Here is a 21833-nt window from a genome sequence, read left to right on the forward strand (position 1 = left end):
TACCAAATTCAAAATGCGTTTCAAAATTTGTAACTTCTTGACAAATTTGTAGTCTATTCCAAACTCGACTATAAATATTTTATAAATACAAATACAAAATATTTTAATATTTAATATTTTTATATTATATTTTAATGTATTCAATGGTAATCCTTTAACATAAGCTTTATAGCCATTGAAAGCAAAAGCTGTCTTAGCCTGTGAGATCATAATTAAAGCTCCCGCTCATGCTACCAACAAAAAACAACACAACAACAGCATAGAATGTCAAAGGTTTGTGCCGGCGTCTGTCATATTCTTCCACATGGGTATGCTATAAATTCTATCTAGAATATAAGATGAAATCTAAACTCATATTTATTTGTTGGCTTTAAACTTTATATTACAGAAACAACTGATCAACTGATCAAATATGCTTTCATGAAGATACGATAATTAATATCGATGTCCCATATAGTGTGGTATGCACATATATCGAAGTTACATTGTAACCAGAGTAACATTAAATACGGAAGCAGCAACTCTCTGTTTCTGCCCGAAATACATAAATAGTGCACTGACACTTTAATATAAACAGCGCAGTTCAAGTGCACTGCAATATGATGTCACCTGAACAGCAGCCGGCACATCAAAAGCCGCGTCAGCATAAACGCCGGCCACTGACCGTTGTCTGTGCATAACACAAGCTCCTCTATATAGTACATATATATATATATTTGTATATTAAATAATACTTATGTATAATAAGCAGCGCTGCCGCCACTTCTTCAACGAAGCAGCGACTTAGCAGCGTCTCAAATAGTTTACTTATGTTTAAGAGCAAATGTAACAATTCAATTGATAAATAAACGTCCACTGGAGCGAACCTTCGCTCGTGGTAAAAAACAAACACGGATCAATTCATATTATTCAATACAATAGTTAAAAACATCGGTATCATCGTAAGAAGTGAAAGCGTAAGTGAAAACGGCAAAAAGTGTTTTTTCCCAAAATAATGTTTAAAGTGGTTTTGAGCAATAATGACGAGCACTTGAGTATGCCTTTGATTGCGAGTTTGAGTGTGAGTGTAAATGTGAGTGTGAATGCGAGTGCGGTACGTGTGAATGCAAAAGCGTGCTAGTTAAAGCTCCTTATCATATCACTGGAAGACGCTCGTTCGGGTAGATCGACAACGTTCCGTGAATATTTTTTTCAGTCAGTTTATTTGTATATTTGAAAATGGTGTCCAGTGTAAGGAATCTGATGTGTCTAACCATTCTGGCAGTCTTGGTCAGCACGGGTAAGAAAGATCTTGGAAAGTACATTCAACATTTCACTAAATATCAAAATTCTGCTTATAGGCTATCCATCCGTTGCTTTATGGGTCTCACGCCATTAAGTTCTAAGGGCGTCCAGAATCTTAAGGAAAGTGTTTTGATTGACTGCAGTAGCGTTGAACCTACTTTTTCCCCTAGTCAAGACTCCTTAGCTCTCAATGCCTCAGGCTGTATGAAGCTAAGTCTAGAAATTCGTAAGTTTGAAGAACCCACTCAATTGAATGATGGATGATCTCAAATTAATTAATATTATTAAATCAACACATATTTGAATATAGTCGCTTAGCAATTGGTCTATTTGAAAATATACATATATATTTATATATATGTATTCTTATTATGTATAATCTTTAATCAAAACACCAAACATATACATATATGGGTAATTCTCTGACGTATGTCGCGTGCGACCATCTTTTCAGTGAAAAAAAAAACATACCCTGAAACAATTTTAAAAATAAATAATATGAATGGTTTTAGAATTTTCTTTCTGTTTTGTTTTCTGTTCTGATAATTCTAAAAATGAACGAATTTATATATTTTTTCGTAAAACAAAACAAGTTCCTAAAATCAATCTTTGCTCTAAAAGTAGTGCTAATCCAAACCTTAATTTTAAAATTGTTTTAGTTTAGGTTTTTTTTTTAAGTGCAAAGATGGTCGCACGCGACATCTGCCAGAGAATTACTCATACATTATTTTTTCCATAATTGACATCCACTAAATATGCTCATAATTGAGTTGTTCATGAATGTTTCAACTTGTTACTTGCCATATCATATTTGTTTTTGTACAGTGAATATTTTCATATAACACTTAATTTTATTTGCTGACATTCCATAAGATTTAATAGTGTAAATAAAATGAAAATAATATAAAGCGGCATAATATTAATGTACTTTATGAACAGCAATCACATAAATTTTCATTTTGCAAATACATTGCGTAGATTCGTATTCGATGTAAGTTAATTAACAGCTTTATTTCGCAGTACCCGGTTATCAGCAAATTATACGTGGTTGTTACTTTGGCGATGTCAGCAACAAGCAGGGATGCCAGTTGTATCTAAGTCAGAACGGGGTCGAAGGAGTCGACTGCGATGTCTGCACTAAGGATGGCTGCAATGGATCGACCTCCCTGGCTCCCATTGCTGGTGCAATAATCCTGTTTTTTGGTGTGGCTCGTTTGTTGGCTTAGATAATAATAGTGAAAATATATTTTCCTCATTTCTTATATAATTTTTATCTATTAAAAAGATAAATATTCAAGAACTCACTAAAATGGTTTGTTGTATTTTACTCAAGCTTATTAATAACTGAGTTGACCACTGTATGACTTTTCTGTAAAGACATAATCATTAATTTCCTCAATATTTTTGCTGACCTAACTGAACTTCACTATCGCCGGACTTCAATAGCTTTTTGAGCTTTATGAGAGTGCCTAATGGCTGTGCAAAACAAAATGTACTGTTCTGATTCTGATACTGATTTTGATACTGATTCTGATTTCCCCAAGTGCTCAATGACGTGGTCCCTTGTCGCATTAGGCATTAACAAGCGCTGATAATTGTTATGGAATTTCTTCTCTTGCTATATCCGCTACCCATAGGGTAGAAGTGTATTATAGCTTAGTGCCCGTAGGAAATGTGTGTAATAGGCATAATATATCACATACATACAGTGTCAATATTTAATTTTAATTTTTTTCGTATGAAAATATCACAATGTAGTTTTGACAAATCACATATGGGCTTTAGTATGCGTAACACACGATTCTAAAAACAGGAAAGCGTGTGCAATATGGAGCGAACTAATAAAAACTCTGAAGCCATCAAGATCGCTAGCAGTCGCTTGTTCGTATAGATCGACAAAGGTTCGTGAATTATTTTCTCAGTCGAAGCATTCCCGTTTTGTGTATTCCAAAAATGGTGTCCAGTGTAAGGAATCTGTTGTGTCTAACCATTCTGACAGTCTTGGCCAGCACGGGTACGATATATCTCGGAAAGTGCATTCATCGTTTTACTGAATATTAAACTTTTGCTTATAGGCTATGCCATCCATTGCTATAGGTGCCACACGTTTAAGAATCCCAATGCCTGCAAGAGAGATCCGAGTAAATTGATAGACTGCAGTACCATTACACCTCCTGATCACCTTAGCGAACTTATTAAAGTTGGCAAAGCCACAGGCTGTATGAAGTTACATTATGATTCACGTAAGTCTTAAGAACTCATCTTAATTGCACAAACAGTTATCTAAATTATTACTATTAAAATAACCATATCAATAATATATCAATACTCTGCTAAGGACTCACCTCTACTCATAATAGCTAAAAAATTAAGTAATGACAGCCTCCTTAGACATTAAATACGCTTCAGCCTCCCACTCCAAAGATTCTTCGTGGGCATTTAAACACTTTCTGGGCATAATAAACACAGACATCTCTTACCGTCCAACCCAACAAACCACCGACATAATCATTAAAAAACACTTTGCTAATATCAAAGCAAGTCTACCCAACTATACATTTATATACTTGTACACAGACGGATGCAAAACTCTTCATTCAACTTCTTTCGCAGTTACTACAGAAGACCTAATAATAATAAATTAATTAATTAATTCATTGCTATCTATAAAGCTAATCAAATCTTTTAGCTTAAACAATACACCAATAACTTTAGAAATTTTCTTACGTGCTAAATTCTTTCGAAATCAATTCCCACTCTCTTTTCTGTCCTACACATCTTTCTCCAAGAATTCGAACATCCTTGATTTCCTGAAACCTAATAAAGGCATATAATATAATTATCATAGTAACTCAAACTTTTATATTTAAATGACCCCTAAATATTATATTAAGAAATCTTTTGTAAATAATTTAAGCACATATCTATATATATATATATATATATATATACATTCATTTTGACTAATTGCCATTCATTCGCCCATATCAATTTTATTTGAGATATTTAATGTGATTAACTTAATTAAATTAACATAAAGTAAGTACTAACGTACTTTATGTGCCAACAGCTTTACGTTCTGAACAGTATTCACATAAATTTTTTATTTTCAATTAAGTGATACGTCAAGGAACTGGATATGACTGCTACTTTGGCGATGTAAGCAACAAACAGGGCTGCAAGTTGCCCACATTATTGAGGTTGTTAGGTTCCACTTTGGCCTGCGATGTGTGCACCGAGGATGGCTGCAATGGATCCGGTTCCTTGGCTCCCATTGCTGGAGCAATAATTCTTTTCTTAGGTGTAGTCCATTTGTTTGCTTAAAAGTTTGTCTCTGTAATAAATGTACACATTCATCAAATATAAATAAGTTGAAAGAATCCTTAAAATCATGATTTATTCTGTTTCTACTTATTAAAACAGCTTAAGTACCAAATTCAAAAGCAATTTATAAATTTGAATAATAAATTTACAAAGTTCAAGTTTCGTTTAAACTGAACTACAAATTTTGAAAGTCTCAAGACTTCTTTGTTGTTTAGCTTTAAATGTTAGACCTTTATTAAAGCTCCAGCTCATGCATGTTTATAAAAGTAGGCATAGAGTGTCAAAGCTTTGTGCCGGCGTTTGTCATATTCTTCCAAATGTATGTGCTATAAATTCTATCTAGAATATAAGATACAATCTAAACTCATATTTATTAGTTGGTTTTCAAATTTACAATAATTATAGTAATATCAATGTGCTGTATAAAAACATCGGTATCATTGTAAGAAATGAAAACGTAAATAAACAAAAATTTTCTAACATCTCCCAAAATAATGTTCAAATTGGTTTTGATTCTAATCTCAGTCAAGCGAATTGAAAACAAAAACAAAACAACAAGTAGAATGCACTCAACAAGGATGAACAATAATGTCGAGCTTTTGAGTATGGCTTTGAGTGCGAGTATGAGTGTGAGTGTGAATACGAGTGCGATCCGTATGAATGAACAAGCAAGCTGATGAAAACTCTTAAATCTTCAGATCGCTGGCAGTTGCTCGTTCGTGTAGATCGACAACGTTCCGTGAATATTTTTCTCAGTCACTAAATTTGTATATTCGAAAATGGTGTTCAGTGTAAGGAATCTGTTGTGTCTAACCATTCTGGCAGTCTTGGCCAGCACGGGTATGAAAGATCTCGGAAAGTGCATTCAACATTATGCTGAATATCTGAATTTTGTTAATAGGCTATGCTATCCATTGCTATAACTCGACTTTCAATGGCAATTTCGGGGCGAACTTTGAGGCTAATGCGAATAATTTAATAGACTGCAATAGCATTGATTATTTTTTGGAATTTTGAAATGCCACAGTCTGCTTGGAGCTGACTGTACAACCCCGTAAGTTTTAACACAAACTAATATTTTAATTACTTATGAAGTTTAAGCCACCGCCTTTCAACTTGAGCCGAATTTTTGGAGATTTGTGTTTTGATTAAAGATCCATTTTCGATGTGCAAATATATAACGAATTTTTTGTCCGCATAGTTAATTACATAAAATTGAAATTGCAAATATGTAACATACATTGTTTTATTCTCAAATTAGCGATTCGATATCGATGTAAGTTAATTATCATCTTTTTTTAGTTCATTTTGCAGAGTCTGTGATTGTGCGTAGCTGTTACTTTGGCAACGAGCAGGGTATGTAGTGCACCAAAACCTTATCAGGCTTTAGAAGACACTGATTGTCCGTGATCGAGCTTGGTAGGTTGCGTATTCTTGCTATGCTCGGTTCTAGCTCGTCGGATTGGTCGGGGTTCTTCATGCAAATAGTTAATACGCAAACGGAATGTACAATAATATACACAAAAAAGAAGCTTAATAGAAAATAAAATGCAGAACAAAAGAGATTTCGCGCCGACACACGCTTCAGTGGAGTTTCCTTCTAAGAATTACCTAGTAGAGGAATCTAAATGTTCAGTTCCTCATCTCTACCCTCCCGACCATGGTAACTTTCGATTTTTTTTTTATTAGTTACCCCTACTTTAATTCATATTTAAGTTTTCTATATATTCGACATCTTCCCTTCGTTTACTCGACAGACCATATTAACCAAAATTAGCAAAACATTATTATTTATATATATTTCATTAATCACTTCATGTGAATTTTTAATTATAAAAGAATTCATGATACTCCGTTTGTTATATACATATGTGATTACCAATATTTACAAAATTAATTCAAGTCTGAGACGTACTCGGGATAATTTCATTCGATTAATAATTAGACACATTTATAAAAATCATTTGTATCATTAAGGTTACCTTTTGTAACTTCTACTTTGTTTAAGTTAACTTACTCAGATGTCGTTTTCTTACGGTCGTGGTACCATGTCGAAGATGAGTGACGATGATAATGTTGTGTTGATAATGTACTACATGAGAAAATATACAGATAATTAATATAAATGTACCAGAAATTAGAACTATTTCATTTTGTTGTATCCACGAGTATGCCTCAACAATTTTCCATCAGAATTATTAATTTTATGTTTACAAATTTAATACAAATAACTAGAAGACACAGACGATGTAATTCGTGTCACATCTCAGCAAATCATAGCAGCAATGAGAAATGATTGATACAAAAAAATGAACTTATTGTTGTTGCATTGTGGATTCTGGTACTTGTGTCGCACTATACACTACTCATCCAGTGTATTCTTGGTCTTCAGGCGAATGTACCTGTATGTGCTCCGTTAATATTAAACCAAACTAGGCCGTGATCTTGGGTGTATGTCGGGGACAAACCAAATTTGTGCACCCAATATATAGTTGTTCGCTAGGGTCACACGGCGCTCTATAGTTGTAATAGAGGACCATTAGTGACCCACAGAGGCTACCATCCACCAGTGCCGAACTCGATGAGCCGAATTTCTGGGGACTCTACGCCTGTATTGGAGAGATATGTATGGTTATAAACTACACTCACAATTATTTCCACTTCATACCTGTATTAATTAACGAATTTTGCACTGCACTATATATGTATATATATATATTTGTATATACACGTCTATTCTCACATATATTTTCGCTTGGGGTTGATCTGGTATTTTCCTCTGCCAGATTATATAATCTGCAGAATCACGTGGGATTATAAAATTCGGTGGCCGAGAGACATGGAATTTGGTAGATTAACGTGAGCACCTGCCATGTTGGCTCTATCTCACGACGATTCAATTTAAGCGTCGAATCAGCGCCCCCCATGGAGCAATTCACGGGTACACATTGAAGAGCCAACTGTTTGGGTTGGCTCAACCTCCTGTGTGAGGAGCGAGGCCCATCTAAAACCTCTTCCGATCTATGGTATCACGGCAACCGGTTGTATTACGCAACTCCACGTCGAGCACTCCACTCTATCCGCATTTGGATGGTAAACCACAGCCACCACGATACTCCCGAAAGGGCCGCAACCAAATACCAGGACGGACATATGTCCGCGGGCACCTGGTTCCCGTGGTACCAGAAAAACCTCCGGTCAGGTTTCGTACCACAAAGGTACTACCAATTTTAACTCCAAACAGTTACGGGTTGGTGGCCCAGGTGGACACATCAAACATACAACATACATACGCTCCGATTCATTGCAACCCCACATTCATACATCCCGATTCACGCCTGCCTACCTAGCATTCCCATTCCCCTCATGCATACATTATTCTCACAATCATTCATTCCTGCCTCCAGGAACGCTCATCCGCCGTCTCGCAAATACAATGCGGGCAAACTCATTCAAATTACCTACACAAGTACTAGTGGAGAGTGATTGACTTACGTCAAACCCACCACCAGTCTGCCTAATCCCTAGCTCATCCATCACACGTATATCGCTATACAGTGGGCATTCACACAACACATGCATGGCAGTCTCCGCTGCCAAACCGCAGCGGCATTCCGGACTATCGCACAGGCTTCTCGGATGCAAGAATGCATTGAGAGAACCATGGCCAGTCAACAAGAATCCGAGACTCAGATTAAATCTGAAGTCTGGACGGTCTGCAGTGAACTTGACATCACGAATAAATTCGCGAGTCACCCGCCCATTCACACTTGCATCCCATCTGACCTGCCAGTCAGACAGAACACACTCTTTCAATAACTTCTTACAGCTATCCACTGCTAAGCTATTTACGTCCCTATCAAATAACCACTCATCCCGCAGCAATGGCAGCCGCCTCTTAATCTTGAACATCAAGGCTCTACGCCTGACTTCCAAGTCAAGAGGGGCTGCACCAAGCAATACCTGCAAAGCTTCCGTAGAAACAGTGCGGCACACAGGCAGACAACCTAAAAGAATCACACGCTGGCAAGCCAGCACTTTCTTTCTGCCCACAACAGTCTTTGCTGCCTCATACCACACAGACGACCCATATGCTGCACATGCAACAAATAGGCCGCTGTATATGGTACGCACAGCTCGTCTGCTAAGGCCCCAATCACTCCGCAAAATGCGACGCACCTGCCCAACCACACTAAACAACCGCGCCCTGAGACCGGTGAGATGCGGCATAAAGCACATCCCCTCACCGAAAGTAATGGGTGGCCGAGAGACAATAATACTTCTGCTTTGTCTAATTGCTTTTTCTCTTCTGCTAAGCTCGCTTCACTTCGACTGTACTCCACTGCACCGCATGGTAAGCCGAGCTTTTGCAAGAGCTTTTCGAAGACAGTGATAAGCAAAATGCAGATAGTGAGATGACTAAGATAGGGTGCGTCAATATTTAGAATACCAAAAAAAAAAAAAAAAAAGTTGGGAAATTCGGAACTTCTTTTATTACAATATATCTTTCGCTCACTACAAGTTGACAATGCTACAGGCTGCATGCAACAGACTGTGGAAATCCTTAAGTTTTAGGACCCATCTTAAGTGCACAATCCGTGGTCTAATGTAAATTATTATTTTTAACCAGCCGCTTTCTTTAATCTAGCCACATAGAAGCTTGAGTCATATTTTTTGAGATTTGTGTTTTGTTTAAAGAGACAATTGTGCTATGGGGCTGTCCATATATTACGTAATCACTTAGGGGGTGGGAGGGGGTCAAGGAAATGATTATGTTTGATTACATGGGGAGGGAGGGTTCTTGGACAATGATTACGTAATCATTTTATAAAAATTTTGTTGTCAAAAGTATTTATTCAAAAAATTGGTTTAGCGCCGATTAATCTGTCGCTAAGTACCGAATGCAATAATTCATATAAATGTAGCTGTAAGCTTCGATTGGAAATCAAAGAAACCCTTTTACCGTGTGGCTGGACGGCGATAGGGAGAATGCCTAGTAATTCAGTCATACGAAGGATGTGAAGACCTCGAATGGCTTGACGAGGACTATGTAGACGTCGAAGACTAAGATGATACCTGCGGATATAAAGAGATTTTGACAAGCCAACTTCCAATAATAAAAAAATATTAAAGATTGGCTGGAATCTTCTTTTGAAAATACAGATTAAAAGAACAAATTTTCATATTTTTCTTTTTATTGTGATTACGTAATCATTGTTAGGGGGAGGGTGTTCATCAATTGATTACTTTTGATTACCAGGTGGGGAGGGGGTCAAAAATCACAGAAAACGTGATTACGTAATATATGGACAGCCCCCTATGTTCAAATATTTATTTATATACAATTTTCTAGTTGACATCCATTAAATATGTTAATGATTGTATAGTTCATGCAAGTTTCGACGTGCTGTGGTACTTGCCTTTTAATTTAGAATTTTAAAGCAAATGACTAATACGATATAATTGTTGTATGGAATTATTCATATGTATAATCAAAATAATTATAAAACCGTATTTAATTTTCTGTTTAAGTTACTGAACAGAACATTAATTTTAATTTGCATATACATATATGTTACATTTGTTATATGTAGATAATGCAAAATTGGGTTTTGTCAAGTTATTTCGTGTCCTTTGAGTTCAAATTAGCGAAACACTTCCGATGTAAATTAATTAACAGTTTTCTTTAGAATTCGTTTCAGAGCCCAGTTTTCAGTTAATTGAGCGATCCTGTTATTTTGGCAATGTGAGCAACAAGCAAGGATGCCAGTTGTTTGCAGCCCTGGACGAGGCCAAGATATTGACTTGCGATATCTGTACCAAGGATGGCTGCAATGGCTCCGCCTCAATGGCTCCCTTTGCTGGTGTAATAATCCTGTTCTTAGGTGTGGCTCGTTGGTTGGCTTAAGAGTTGCATTGAAGTTTCTCTCGTCTTCTTCTCTGTAATAAACGTACGCGTCATTCCTCAAATATTCTTAAATTAAAGGAATCCTTTTTACATTATTGAGTTTTATTTTAAAATATTGATTTATACTATTTAATAGGAAACACTAATGTAATATCTAAACTCATATTTATATGTTGTTCTTTCAATTTTTATAAAGAATACAATGGCACGATCACTTATTTAATTTAAATTAATTACACTGTTATTATTACGTTTCATCCAAAAGTTTATTTACCTGATCCTATACTCTCGTAAAAAACATTTTATCAATTGATTTCTTTGAAGATACGATATTTTACATCAATGCCCCACATTAAAACACAAAATAAAACAGATTTTAAAAATGAATACCCATGAGATTTTACACACATAAAAATTCCATTTTGTTTTATTCTTTTGTATAAAAAAGTTCTTGCGATCGGCCTCATCGAATGAAATGATAACGCAAGTAAATAGGGCAACGTAGTTTTGACAAAATCACACTTAGGCTAGATTCTAAACTCAGCAAAGTGCGATGCGTGTGTATGAACAAGCGAGCCACTCGTTCGTGTAGATCGACAACGTTCCGTGAATATTTTTCTCAGTCGCAACATTTGTATGTATATTCGAAAAGGGTGTTCAGTGTAAGGAATCTGTTGTGTCTAGTCATTCTGACAGTTTTGCTCAGCACGGGTAAGAAAGATCTCGGAAAGTGCATTCAACATTTCATTGAATATCTGAATATTACTTATAGGCTATGCCATCAATTGCTATGATTGCAACACCATATTACATTCCCAGTGCGGCCAGAATTTTAAGGCTAATGAGAGTTATTTGGCTGAATGCAGTAACGTTGCACCTTATCCTCACCTTAGCCAAGATGTCAAAGTTGGCAATGCTACAGGCTGCATGAAGTACACTGTGGAAATCTGTAAGTTTAAAGACCCCATCTTAATTGCACAATTCGTGGATTCATATAAATTATTATAATTGAACCATCCAATATTTAAATTACTTGTTGACTGCGGCTTATCAACTTGAGTCGTATTTTTAGAAATGTGTGTTTTGATTAAAGATCCAACTGTACGTGTAAATATATTTATTTATTATTTATTTTGAATAATTTCCTATAAAAATAATTTTTTTGTGCTGCTATTCCGCAACATTTAATAAAGTAAAGTATTAAAATAATATATAACAGCATAATATATTATGCCTATATATATATACATACAGTGCCAATAATTGATTTTAATTTTTTTCGTATAAAAATATCACAATGTGGTTTTGACAAAATCATATATGGGCTTTAGTATGCGTAACACACGATTCTAAAAACAGGAAAGCGTGTGCAATATGGAGCGAACTAATAAATACTCTGAAGCCATCAAGATCGCTAGCAGTCGCTTGTTCGTATAGATCGACAAAGGTTCGTGAATTATTTTTTCAGTCGAAGCATTCCCATTTTGTGTATTCCAAAAATGGTGTCCTTTGTAAGGAATCTGTTGTGTCTAACCATTCTGACAGTCTTGGCCAGCACGGGTACGATATATCTCGGAAAGTGCATTCATCGTTTTACTGAATATTAAACTTTTGCTTATAGGCTTTGCCATCCATTGCTATAGGTGCGACACGTTTGAGAATCCCAACTGCAAGGGAAATCAGTCCGAATTGATGGACTGCAGTACCGTTACACCTCCTGATCACCTTAGCAAACTTTTTAAAGTTGGAAAAGCAACAGGCTGTATGAAGTTACATTATGATTCACGTAAGTCTTAAGAACTCATCTTAATTGCACAAACAGTTATCTAAATTATTATTATTAAAATAACCATATCAAAAATATATACTCTGCTAAGGAGTCACCTCTACTCATAAAAGCTAAAAAATTAAACAATAAACCATTTCAATTAACAAAGATCGGTATGGTAATGACAGCCTCCTTAGACATTAAATTCGCTCCAGCCTCCCACAACCACTCCAAAGATTCTTCGTGGGCATTTAAACACTTCCTGGGCATAATAAACACAGACCAACCTAACAAACCACCGACATAATCATTAAAAAACACTTTGCTAATATCAAAGCAAGTCTACCCAACTATACATTTATATACACAGACGGATGCAAAACTCTTCATTCAACTTCTTTCGCAGTTACTACAGAATACCTTATAATAATAAATTAATTAATTAATTCATTGCTATCTATAAAGCTAATCAAATCTTTAAGCTTAAACAATACACCAATAACTTTAGAAATTTTCTTACGTGCTAAATTCTTTCGAAATCAATTCCCACTCTCTTTTCTGTCCTATACATCTTTCTCCAAGAATTCGAACATCCTTGATTTCCTGAAACCTAATAAAGGCATATAATATAATTATCATAGTAACTCAAACTTTTATATTTAAATGACCCCTAAATATTATATTAAGAAATCTTTTGTAAATAATTTAAGCACATATCTATATATATATATATATATATATATATATACACATTCATTTTGACTAATTGCCATTCATTCGCCCATATCAATTTTATTTGAGATATTTAATGTGATTAACTTAATTAAATTAATATAAAGTAATACTAACGTACTTTATGTGCCAACAGCTTTACGTTCTGAACAGTATTCACATAAATTTTGTATTTTCAATTAAGCGATACTGGGACGTCAAGGAACTCGATATGAATGCTACTTTGGTGATGTAAGCAACAAACAGGGCTGCGAGTTCCCCACAATAGCGAAGATTTTAGTTTTCACTTTGGCCTGCGATGTGTGCACCGAGGATGGCTGCAATGGATCCGGTTCCTTGGCTCCCATTGCTGGAGCAATAATTCTTTTCTTAGGTGTAGTCCATTTGTTTGCTTAAAAGTTTGTCTCTGTAATAAATGTACACATTCGTCAAATATAAATAAGTTGAAAGAATCCTTAAAATCATGATTTATTCTGTTTCTACTTATTAAAACAGCTTAAGTACCAAATTCAAAAGCAATTTATAAATTTGAATAATTAATTTACAAAGTTCAAGTTTCGTTTAAACTGAACTACAAATTTTTGAACATATTCTCAAGACTTCTTTGTTGTTTAGCTTTAAATGTTAGACCTTTATTAAAGCTCCAGCTCATGCATGTTTATAAAAGTAGGCATAGAGTGTCAAAGCTTTGTGCCGGCGTCTGTCATATTCTTCCAAATGTGTGTGCTATAAATTCTATCTAGAATATAAGATAAAATCTAAACTCATATTTATTAGTTGGTTTTCAAATTTACAATAATTATAGTAATATCAATGTGCTGTATAAAAACATCGGTATCATTGTAAGAAATGAAAACGTAAATAAAACAAAAATTTTCTAACATCTCCCAAAATAATGTTCAAATTGGTTTTGATTCTAATCTCAGCCAAGCGAAATGAAAACAACAACAAAACAACAAGCAGAACGCATTCAACAAGGATGAACAATAATGTCGAGCTTTTGAGTATTGAGTTAGTGTGAATACGAGTGCGATACGTATTAATAAACAAGCAAGCTGATTGAAACTCTTAAGCCATCAGATCGCTCGCAGTCGCTCGTTCGTGTAGATCGACAACGTTCCGTGAATATTTTTCTCAGTCACTAAATTTGTATATTTGAAAATGGTCTCCAATGTAAGGAATCTGTTGTGTCTAACCATTCTGGCAGTCTTGGCTAGCACAGGTATGAAAGATCTCGAAAAGTGCATTCAACATTTCACTGAATATCTGAATATATTTTATTTATAGGCTATGCTATCCATTGCTATCACTGTGACTCGCTATTCAATTCTAAGTGCGGCCAGGAGTTCGAAGCTGATGCGGGCAATTTGTTTGACTGCAGTCGCGTTACTCTTCCTCGCTATCTCTCCCAATATTTCCAAGTTCGCAATGCCACAGGCTGCATGAAGAAGGTTCTGGAACGTTGTAAGTTTTAAATAAACATTTTAATTGCACGATCCGTGATCTCATAAGCCGCTTAGCAACTTGAATTGGATTTTCAGACATTTTTGTTGCGATTTAAGAGATTATTGTTCTATGCGCAAATATATATTTACTATAAAGTTAAAATGACGACACTTTGTCTTATCTTAAATTAGCGATTCGCGAACGATGAAAGTGAATTAACAGTTTTATTTTGTTTCACTTCGCAGTGCCCGGTGATCAACTAATTATACGTAGCTGTTACTTTGGCGATGTGAACAACAAGGAAGGATGCCAATCGGATAAGGCTCTGCCCCCTGTCAAGGTGTTGGCTTGCGATATCTGCACCAAGGATAACTGCAATGGTTCCGGCTAGTTTGATCCCATTGAGGGTGCAATAATCCTGTTCTTTGGTATGATCCATTTATTGGGTTAAGAGTTTCCTAAAAGTTTCTCACATCTTCTCTTCTCAAATATTCATAAATTAAAGAAATCCTTTCTATATATATTATTGCGTCATAATTTAAAATGTATTCTTGATCAGCGTCAACAACCGAGGCGATCTAGCCATGTCCGTCTGTCTTTCTATGAGTCTGTCCGTATGAACACCTATTCGAATGACAAGCGTAATTTTAAAGCTAGAAAAGCTAGAAAGCGAATTTTTGGTATATACAATAATAACTAAAGTTGTTGTAAAATTTCGTTGCGATCAGATGGTATTAAAGAAATACTTTTGTATGGGCAAAAACGCCTACTTACTAGAAGTCTTAGTTGCTTTGGCTGACAATCTGGTTGGCAATATGGTATATTTTAAATGTGTAACCATATCAATATACCCATCGATTTTCATATTTTTTGTAGTTTTTTGTGGTATATTATTTCGGTACATTTTGAGAATAATAACGCAATATTTTGCTTTGATTCAAAATAGGTAGCGGGTATCTCACAGTCGAGCACACTCGACTGTAGCTTTCTTACTTGTTTTGAATAAAATTTGTTTTTTTCTTCTTTTGAAATGCGATAACACTAAATATAGAATCCCACACAAAATTAATTTGATTAGCAATAAATTTATGAACTTGTTATTTATTTGTATGAGGAATACGCCACTTATGGCCAAGCGCCCTCAAACCTTACGCAAACGTGATAAAATATAAAAACCCAACATAAAATTTGAATGCGGCGAAAGGCGTCAGACACACACACAAAATGTATCTCTACTTGCGCTTCATCTTTGTAATCCAAATATTTATAGGCCAAAAAAATACTTTCTTGATTTATAAATTAAAAAATAAACTTACAAAATTAAAGTCTCTTTCAAAATGAACTACAAATATTTGCAAAATATTTGCAAAAATTTTTTTGGTTTTTTAAAGCGTTTAATGTTAATCTTTAATATAAGTTTTATAATCATTGATAGCAAAAACTGTCTTTATCTGTGGTGTCATAATGAAAGCTTCCGCTTTTCTAAAACTCGACCACAACATGACATTAAGACGCACACAATTTGTTACGCTGCTTGTCGAAGCAAAACTAAAAAATTATCACAGCCGTAAAGTATGCAATTTTTGTCATATGCATACTTTATTTCATTTTATTGAATGATTTGTACATATACATATGTAGTTGTGATATTTAATTTATACTATTTAGCTATGCGAGATTCAGAAAGTTGTACTACATGTTTTATCCTGCTTGCTATAAGTGGGAGATATCTTTGTCCGTGGTTGGGTTGTGAAAGCTTGAAAAAGCGCCATCTATTGGTCAATCGTGGAACTGACAAATTAAAAAGCTTAGATTGCACTTGAAAAGCTGATCGCTTTAAGACAAGCATAAAATGAATAAGCGATAGCCTCTTTGAGTAGGAATAAATGTCATAAAGATTTTCGGAAATATTTTTTTTGCTGGCAATCGGGATGTTGGCAGATTATGTGGTTAACCTTTAGTGGAAAAATTTATATGTGAAAAAAAGATAAATAAAGCTAAAAACTCAGTGAACGGGTTACTCACTGATAGTTTGAATGCAAAGATAGACCAACATTATCGTTATTATACCCATTTGTTAATCCTCTTTCACAAAAAAAAGTGCACCTAACCTTGTTCACTAAGGCTGTCTGTTCACCACAGGAGAACCACATTGATTTTGTAAAGTGCCGTTTTCTATATTAAGGTAAATATCTGTTTTGAGTATTTTTAGTTATTTATTTTGTGAACAGATTGGGCAACTCGCTAAGAATCTAGAAAAATACCTAATAAATTATCTAATTAATTACATAGTAATTACCTAGATTCATTATAATGCACATACAAACGTATTAAACGTGTAAACGTTATTCAAATGTTAAGTAGGCCCTAGTAAGTAGGCGTTTTTGCCCATACAAAAGTATTTCTTTAATAATTTCCACAATTTTTATCTGATCGCAACCAAATTCAGGAATCATAACTACTATAGGTTTTATTATATTTACCAAAATTCACAACCTTAGCTTTAAAATTACGCTTGTTATTTGAAACAAACTTGATCTACGTACAAACATAACAAATGCTGTCGACAAAAAATTATAGCTCTATCTCTTATAGTCTCTGAGATCTAGGTGTTCATACGGACAGACGGACATGGCTATATCGTCTCGGTTGTTGACACTGATCAAGAATATATATACTTCATAGGGTCGGAGATGCCTCCTTCTACCTGTTACATACATTTTCTGCCGGCACAAAGTTATAATATCCTTCTACCCTGGTAGGTGTAGAAAAATTGGCAAAATTTTAGAAAATCCGCCGTATCTTGGTCATTTGAAAGACAAGTTACAAGGACTTTTTTGTTCAGAGAAAATATCTTATATCTCGGCTATATCCTGTCCGATCCTTGCCGGACTAGTGTCAATCGAAGTTTCTTGGCAAGGACTATTATCCAGCCAAATTTCATCCCAATCGTCCTTGCGGTTCTCTAGATATCCTGGAATTTGCGATTTCGGGCGATTTTCTTCGGCCCCCGGACTGGAAAATTACAAGTGTTGGATCCTTAGATGACCCCATACTTTTTTGATGCCGATCGATAGAGTTCGTCCTTGTGATCCTGGCAATACACCTCCTTTGAAAATGTGCAAGGATATGACCGAGATATAGCTTGTTTTCGAAAAAGGCCATTCGTTTTTTAGCCATAGCTCTGCCAAATCCTTAAGGATCTAGCAAGGATGCACATTTTTGTAATCACAACAAACAGGACTATCGATTGACATTCAAAGATTTTAAGGATAATACCAAAAAATGCACTTGCAATTTTTTTAAGGGGTGGGTGTAGAAAAATTGGCAAAATATCAGAAAATCCGCCGTATCTCGGCTATTTGAAGGACGATCGGGATGTCCTTTGGCAGAAGGATAGCTCTTTTAAACACAAACCGATTGACATACCAAAAAGGACGAATGTCCTGTAAGCAACAAAGTTACAAGGACTTTTTTGTTTAGAGAAAATATCTTATATCTCGGCCATATCCTGTCCGATCCTTACCGGACTAGTGTCAATCGAAGTTTCTTGGCAAGGACTATTGTCCTGCCAAATTTCATCCCAATCGTCCTTGCGGTTCTCTAGATATCCTAGAATTTGTGACTATTTTAATAATAAACTTTCAATTTGTACTACAACTATTTTCAAATTAAACTTTTTTTTTTTTTTAAGCCTTAAACATAAGCTTCATAATCATTAAAAGAAAAATTTGTCTTTGCCTGTGAGTTCCCGCTCACTCTACTACCAACACGCAACATGACAATAACACACATACCCAAACACTGCGTGTTTATCGAGTTTGTTGTGTTCTTTAATAACTTTATTGCTATTATTAAAAGTGGTTAGCTGCCGGCGTTTGCAATCTGCATCCATATGTATGTGTTTTAAATTCTATATAGAATGCAAGTCAAAATCTAAACTCATATTTATATGTTTTATATATATTTTTTTCTTTAAATTTTTAAAAATAAAACAATGCTTTGAATATTTCCAAGATTAATTAATTAAATTATTATCTCAATTACGTAAATTATTTATCATATATTGTTTTTATTGTATGTCCAAAAGTCTATTTACTTAACCGCATCGCCTAGTATAAAAAAACTATATTAACTGATGAAATATGCTTTCATCAAAGATACGATATTGAATATCATTGTCCCATAAAAAGGCACAAAAACAAACTAAAACTAGTTTTTATTATACATTTTTGAAGTGATATAACTCGAATACCAATGAGAGTTTACACCATATGACATACATCAATATATAATATTATCTTTTTCTTTTGTATAAAAGAAACAATAATAATCTGTGTAAGTTATTACATTATTGCTTTTATTATTTTGGGATCGGTTTCACCGTACGAAATGAAAACGTAAGTGAGTAAAACAAAAAGTGTCTGACATCACCCAAAATAATGTTCAAAGTGGTTTTGATAAATCAGATATTTATGTATTCATGGGTGCTTGTGTGCCAAACAGAAGATTCTAAACTCAGGAAAGCGAATTTAAAACAAAAACAACACACAAGCGGGTCGCACTCAAAACCTGAAGAACAATAATGATGACTCATGAGCATGCCTTTGAGTGATATTTTGAGTGCAAATGTGAGTGTACATATGATTGTGAATACGAGTGCGATACGTGTCGATGAACAAGCAAGCTGATTGAAACTCTTAAGCCATCAGATCGCTCGCAGTCGCTCGTTCGTGTAGATCGACAACGTTCCGTGAATATTTTTCTCAGTCACTAAATTTGTATATTCGAAAATGGTGTTCAGTGTAAGGAATCTGTTGTGTCTAACCATTCTGGCAGTCTTGGTCAGCACGGGTATGAAAGATCTCGAAAAGTGCATTCAACATTTTGCTGAATATCTGAATTTTGTTAATAGGCTATGCTATCCATTGCTACAACTGTGACTCGCTATTCAATTCTAAGTGCGGCCAGAAGTTCGAAGCTGAAGCGGGCAATTTGTTTGACTGCAGTCGCGTTACTCCTCCTCGCCATCTCTCCCAATATTTCCAAGTTCGCAATGCCACAGGCTGCATGAAGAAGGTTCTGGAAGGTTGTAAGTTTTAAATACACATCTTAATTGCACGATTGCCGTGATCTCATAAATTAGCTTAATTCAATTTCATAGCAGTCATAAATGTGTGTGGGAGTTGGTAATTAACCAACAAATATTTTAATTATATTTTAACTATGTCTCGCCGCTTAGCAACTTGAGTTGGATTTTTAGATATTTTTGTTGCGATTAAAGAGACAATTGTTTTATGCGCAAATATATATTTACTATACAGTTAAACCCATTCATTTTGTCAAGTTGACATCGACGGAATATGTTAATAATTGTGTTGTTCATGCAAGTTTAAACTTGCCACTTGCCTTTTTATTTTGCATTTTAAGGCAATTATCGCATTTGTGTTCTTAGAATGAATAATTTCAAATGACTGATGCGAGACAATTGTTGTATGGAATTATAATACTTAATTTCATTTTCCGCCATTTAATGGGATTTATTTCTGATTGTGACAGGAACTCACAGAATATTGTATTTATGTTTGAAACGAACGTGACTGAAATTATGTTTTTATTTTGAATATATAGTAAAACTTTGGAGTAGTTCACATAGTTCGTAGCACGCATAATTTTCACACAATTTTCAATTAGTGTCATTCAATACATGTTTAATTTATGAGTGTAACGACCGCTCCCATCCATTTTAAGCACCCAGTAATTGTGTCTAATTGGGTTAACAATTGAAAACAATATGCTTTAGAGTTGTAAGATGAGTTAGGCGGGGATGACTCAGTATCAATTAAGCAGCTGTCAGTTTGTAATCCACAAATAAGTCACGGCTATTTTTATTGTTATTACTTTTTACTTTATGGCTGGGGTATTGCTAACCTACGTGGGACTAAGCCGTAATTAAAATAATATAAAACTGCGCAGTACTAACGTTTCTTATGTGAGAATTGTGCTACTGAGTTCATTTACATATTATACCTATATATATATATGATGTAAAACGGGGGTTAGCCTTGAAAACAAAAATCACTCAGTGTTTAAAAATAACAGGCGCTGAGGTAGCATATGTTAGCATCTGTTAGAAAATGCGCTAAGGAATGACGACACTTTGTCTTATCTCAAATTAGCGATTCGCGAACGATGAAAGTTAATTAACAGCTTTATTTTGTTTCACTTTACAGTGCCCGGTCATCAACAAATTATACGTAGCTGTTACTTTGGCGATGTGAACAACAAACAAGGATGCCAACCGGACACAAATCTGCCTTTGGTCAAGGAGTTGGCTTGCGATATCTGCACCAAGGATAACTGCAATGGATCCGGCTCCTTGGCTCCCATTGCCGGTGCAATAATCCTGTTCTTTGGTTTGGCCCGTTTGTTGGCTTAAAAGTGAGATTTTCGCTTCTTCTTCTTCTTCTCCGTAATAAATCAACGTACACACTCCTCAAGTATTCTTCGGTTGAAGAAATTATTTTTAAAATATTGGATCTTAAAATCATAATGTATACTATTTAAAAAGAACTACTCATTAAAGCAGCTGAAGTACCAAATTGAAATTCGATTTCTAAATTTTAAAGTGGGAACGCAAAAAAACAAGTAAAAAAACTACAGTCGAGAGTGATCGACTGTGAGATAACCGCTACCCAATTTGGAAAAAAGTAAAACATTATTCTTAAAATATATCAAAATGATTAAAAATATACCAAATTATATACGTGACATATCGATCAAGTACAAAATATGGCATATTGTCAGCCAAAGACCCCTAATATTCTGTCATACAAAAGTAAATTCGCAACCAAATTTTCAGGAATCATAAATAATGTTGTTATTATTATCAGTACGAAAAACCTCGACTCTCGCTTCAACAATACGCTTGTTATTCGATTTGAAGAATATATATGCTGAAGAATTTATATACTTTATAGGATCGGAGATGCCTCATTAACTGCAGGCACAAAGTTTGCAAACGTGTAGTCTGTACAAAAAATATTTAAAAAATATTCTCCAGACAATTTTGTTTTTATTTTAAAGCGTTTAATGTTAGTTTAGTCCTTTAACATAAGCTTTATAATCATGGAAATGTAAGCGTTCCGAGCGAAAGCTGTTTTTGCCTGTAAGGCCATAATTAAAGCTCCCGCTCACTCTACTAACAAAAAAACAACACAACAATAACACACAAACACACGCATGCATGTTTATCGAGTTAGTTGTGCTCTTTAGCAACTTTGTTAGCTCTCTTTGCTGTTATTAAAAGTGGGCAAAGAGTGCCGAAGCCTTTGTGCCGGCGTCTGCCATCTCCTTCCATATGTGTGAGCT

At 34.9% G+C, this 21833-nt stretch overlaps 2 protein-coding genes across 4 annotated transcripts; both read left to right on the top strand.

Moving 5' to 3' along the window:
* The first annotated feature begins 5290 nt into the window (after window positions 1–5290).
* Window positions 5291–14969, top strand: LOC133850166 (uncharacterized). Of its 2 annotated transcripts, none has more exons than XM_062286164.1 (3): window positions 5291–5448; window positions 14304–14480; window positions 14708–14969. In XM_062286164.1, exons 1-3 carry the CDS (start codon window positions 5388–5390, stop codon window positions 14851–14853), a joined length of 384 nt encoding a protein of 127 aa, XP_062142148.1. In that variant the 5' UTR covers window positions 5291–5387; the 3' UTR covers window positions 14854–14969. The 2 variants fall into 2 exon arrangements, with proteins under 2 accessions (XP_062142148.1, XP_062142149.1); XM_062286165.1 differs by having other exon boundaries at window positions 14304–14477.
* Window positions 14970–19160: 4191 nt separating this feature from the next.
* LOC133850027 (uncharacterized) lies at window positions 19161–21070 on the top strand. Of its 2 annotated transcripts, none has more exons than XM_062285987.1 (3): window positions 19161–19316; window positions 19378–19551; window positions 20696–21070. In XM_062285987.1, the coding sequence occupies exons 1-3, from the start codon at window positions 19256–19258 to the stop codon at window positions 20899–20901; spliced, it is 441 nt and encodes a 146-aa protein (XP_062141971.1). In that variant the 5' UTR covers window positions 19161–19255; the 3' UTR covers window positions 20902–21070. The 2 variants fall into 2 exon arrangements, with proteins under 2 accessions (XP_062141971.1, XP_062141970.1); XM_062285986.1 differs by having other exon boundaries at window positions 19162–19316; window positions 19378–19554.
* The last annotated feature ends 763 nt before the right edge of the window (window positions 21071–21833 follow it).

The sequence above is a fragment of the Drosophila sulfurigaster genome, chromosome 2L (genome assembly GCF_023558435.1).
Source record: "Drosophila sulfurigaster albostrigata strain 15112-1811.04 chromosome 2L, ASM2355843v2, whole genome shotgun sequence".
Classification (NCBI taxonomy): Eukaryota; Metazoa; Arthropoda; class Insecta; order Diptera; family Drosophilidae; genus Drosophila; species Drosophila sulfurigaster.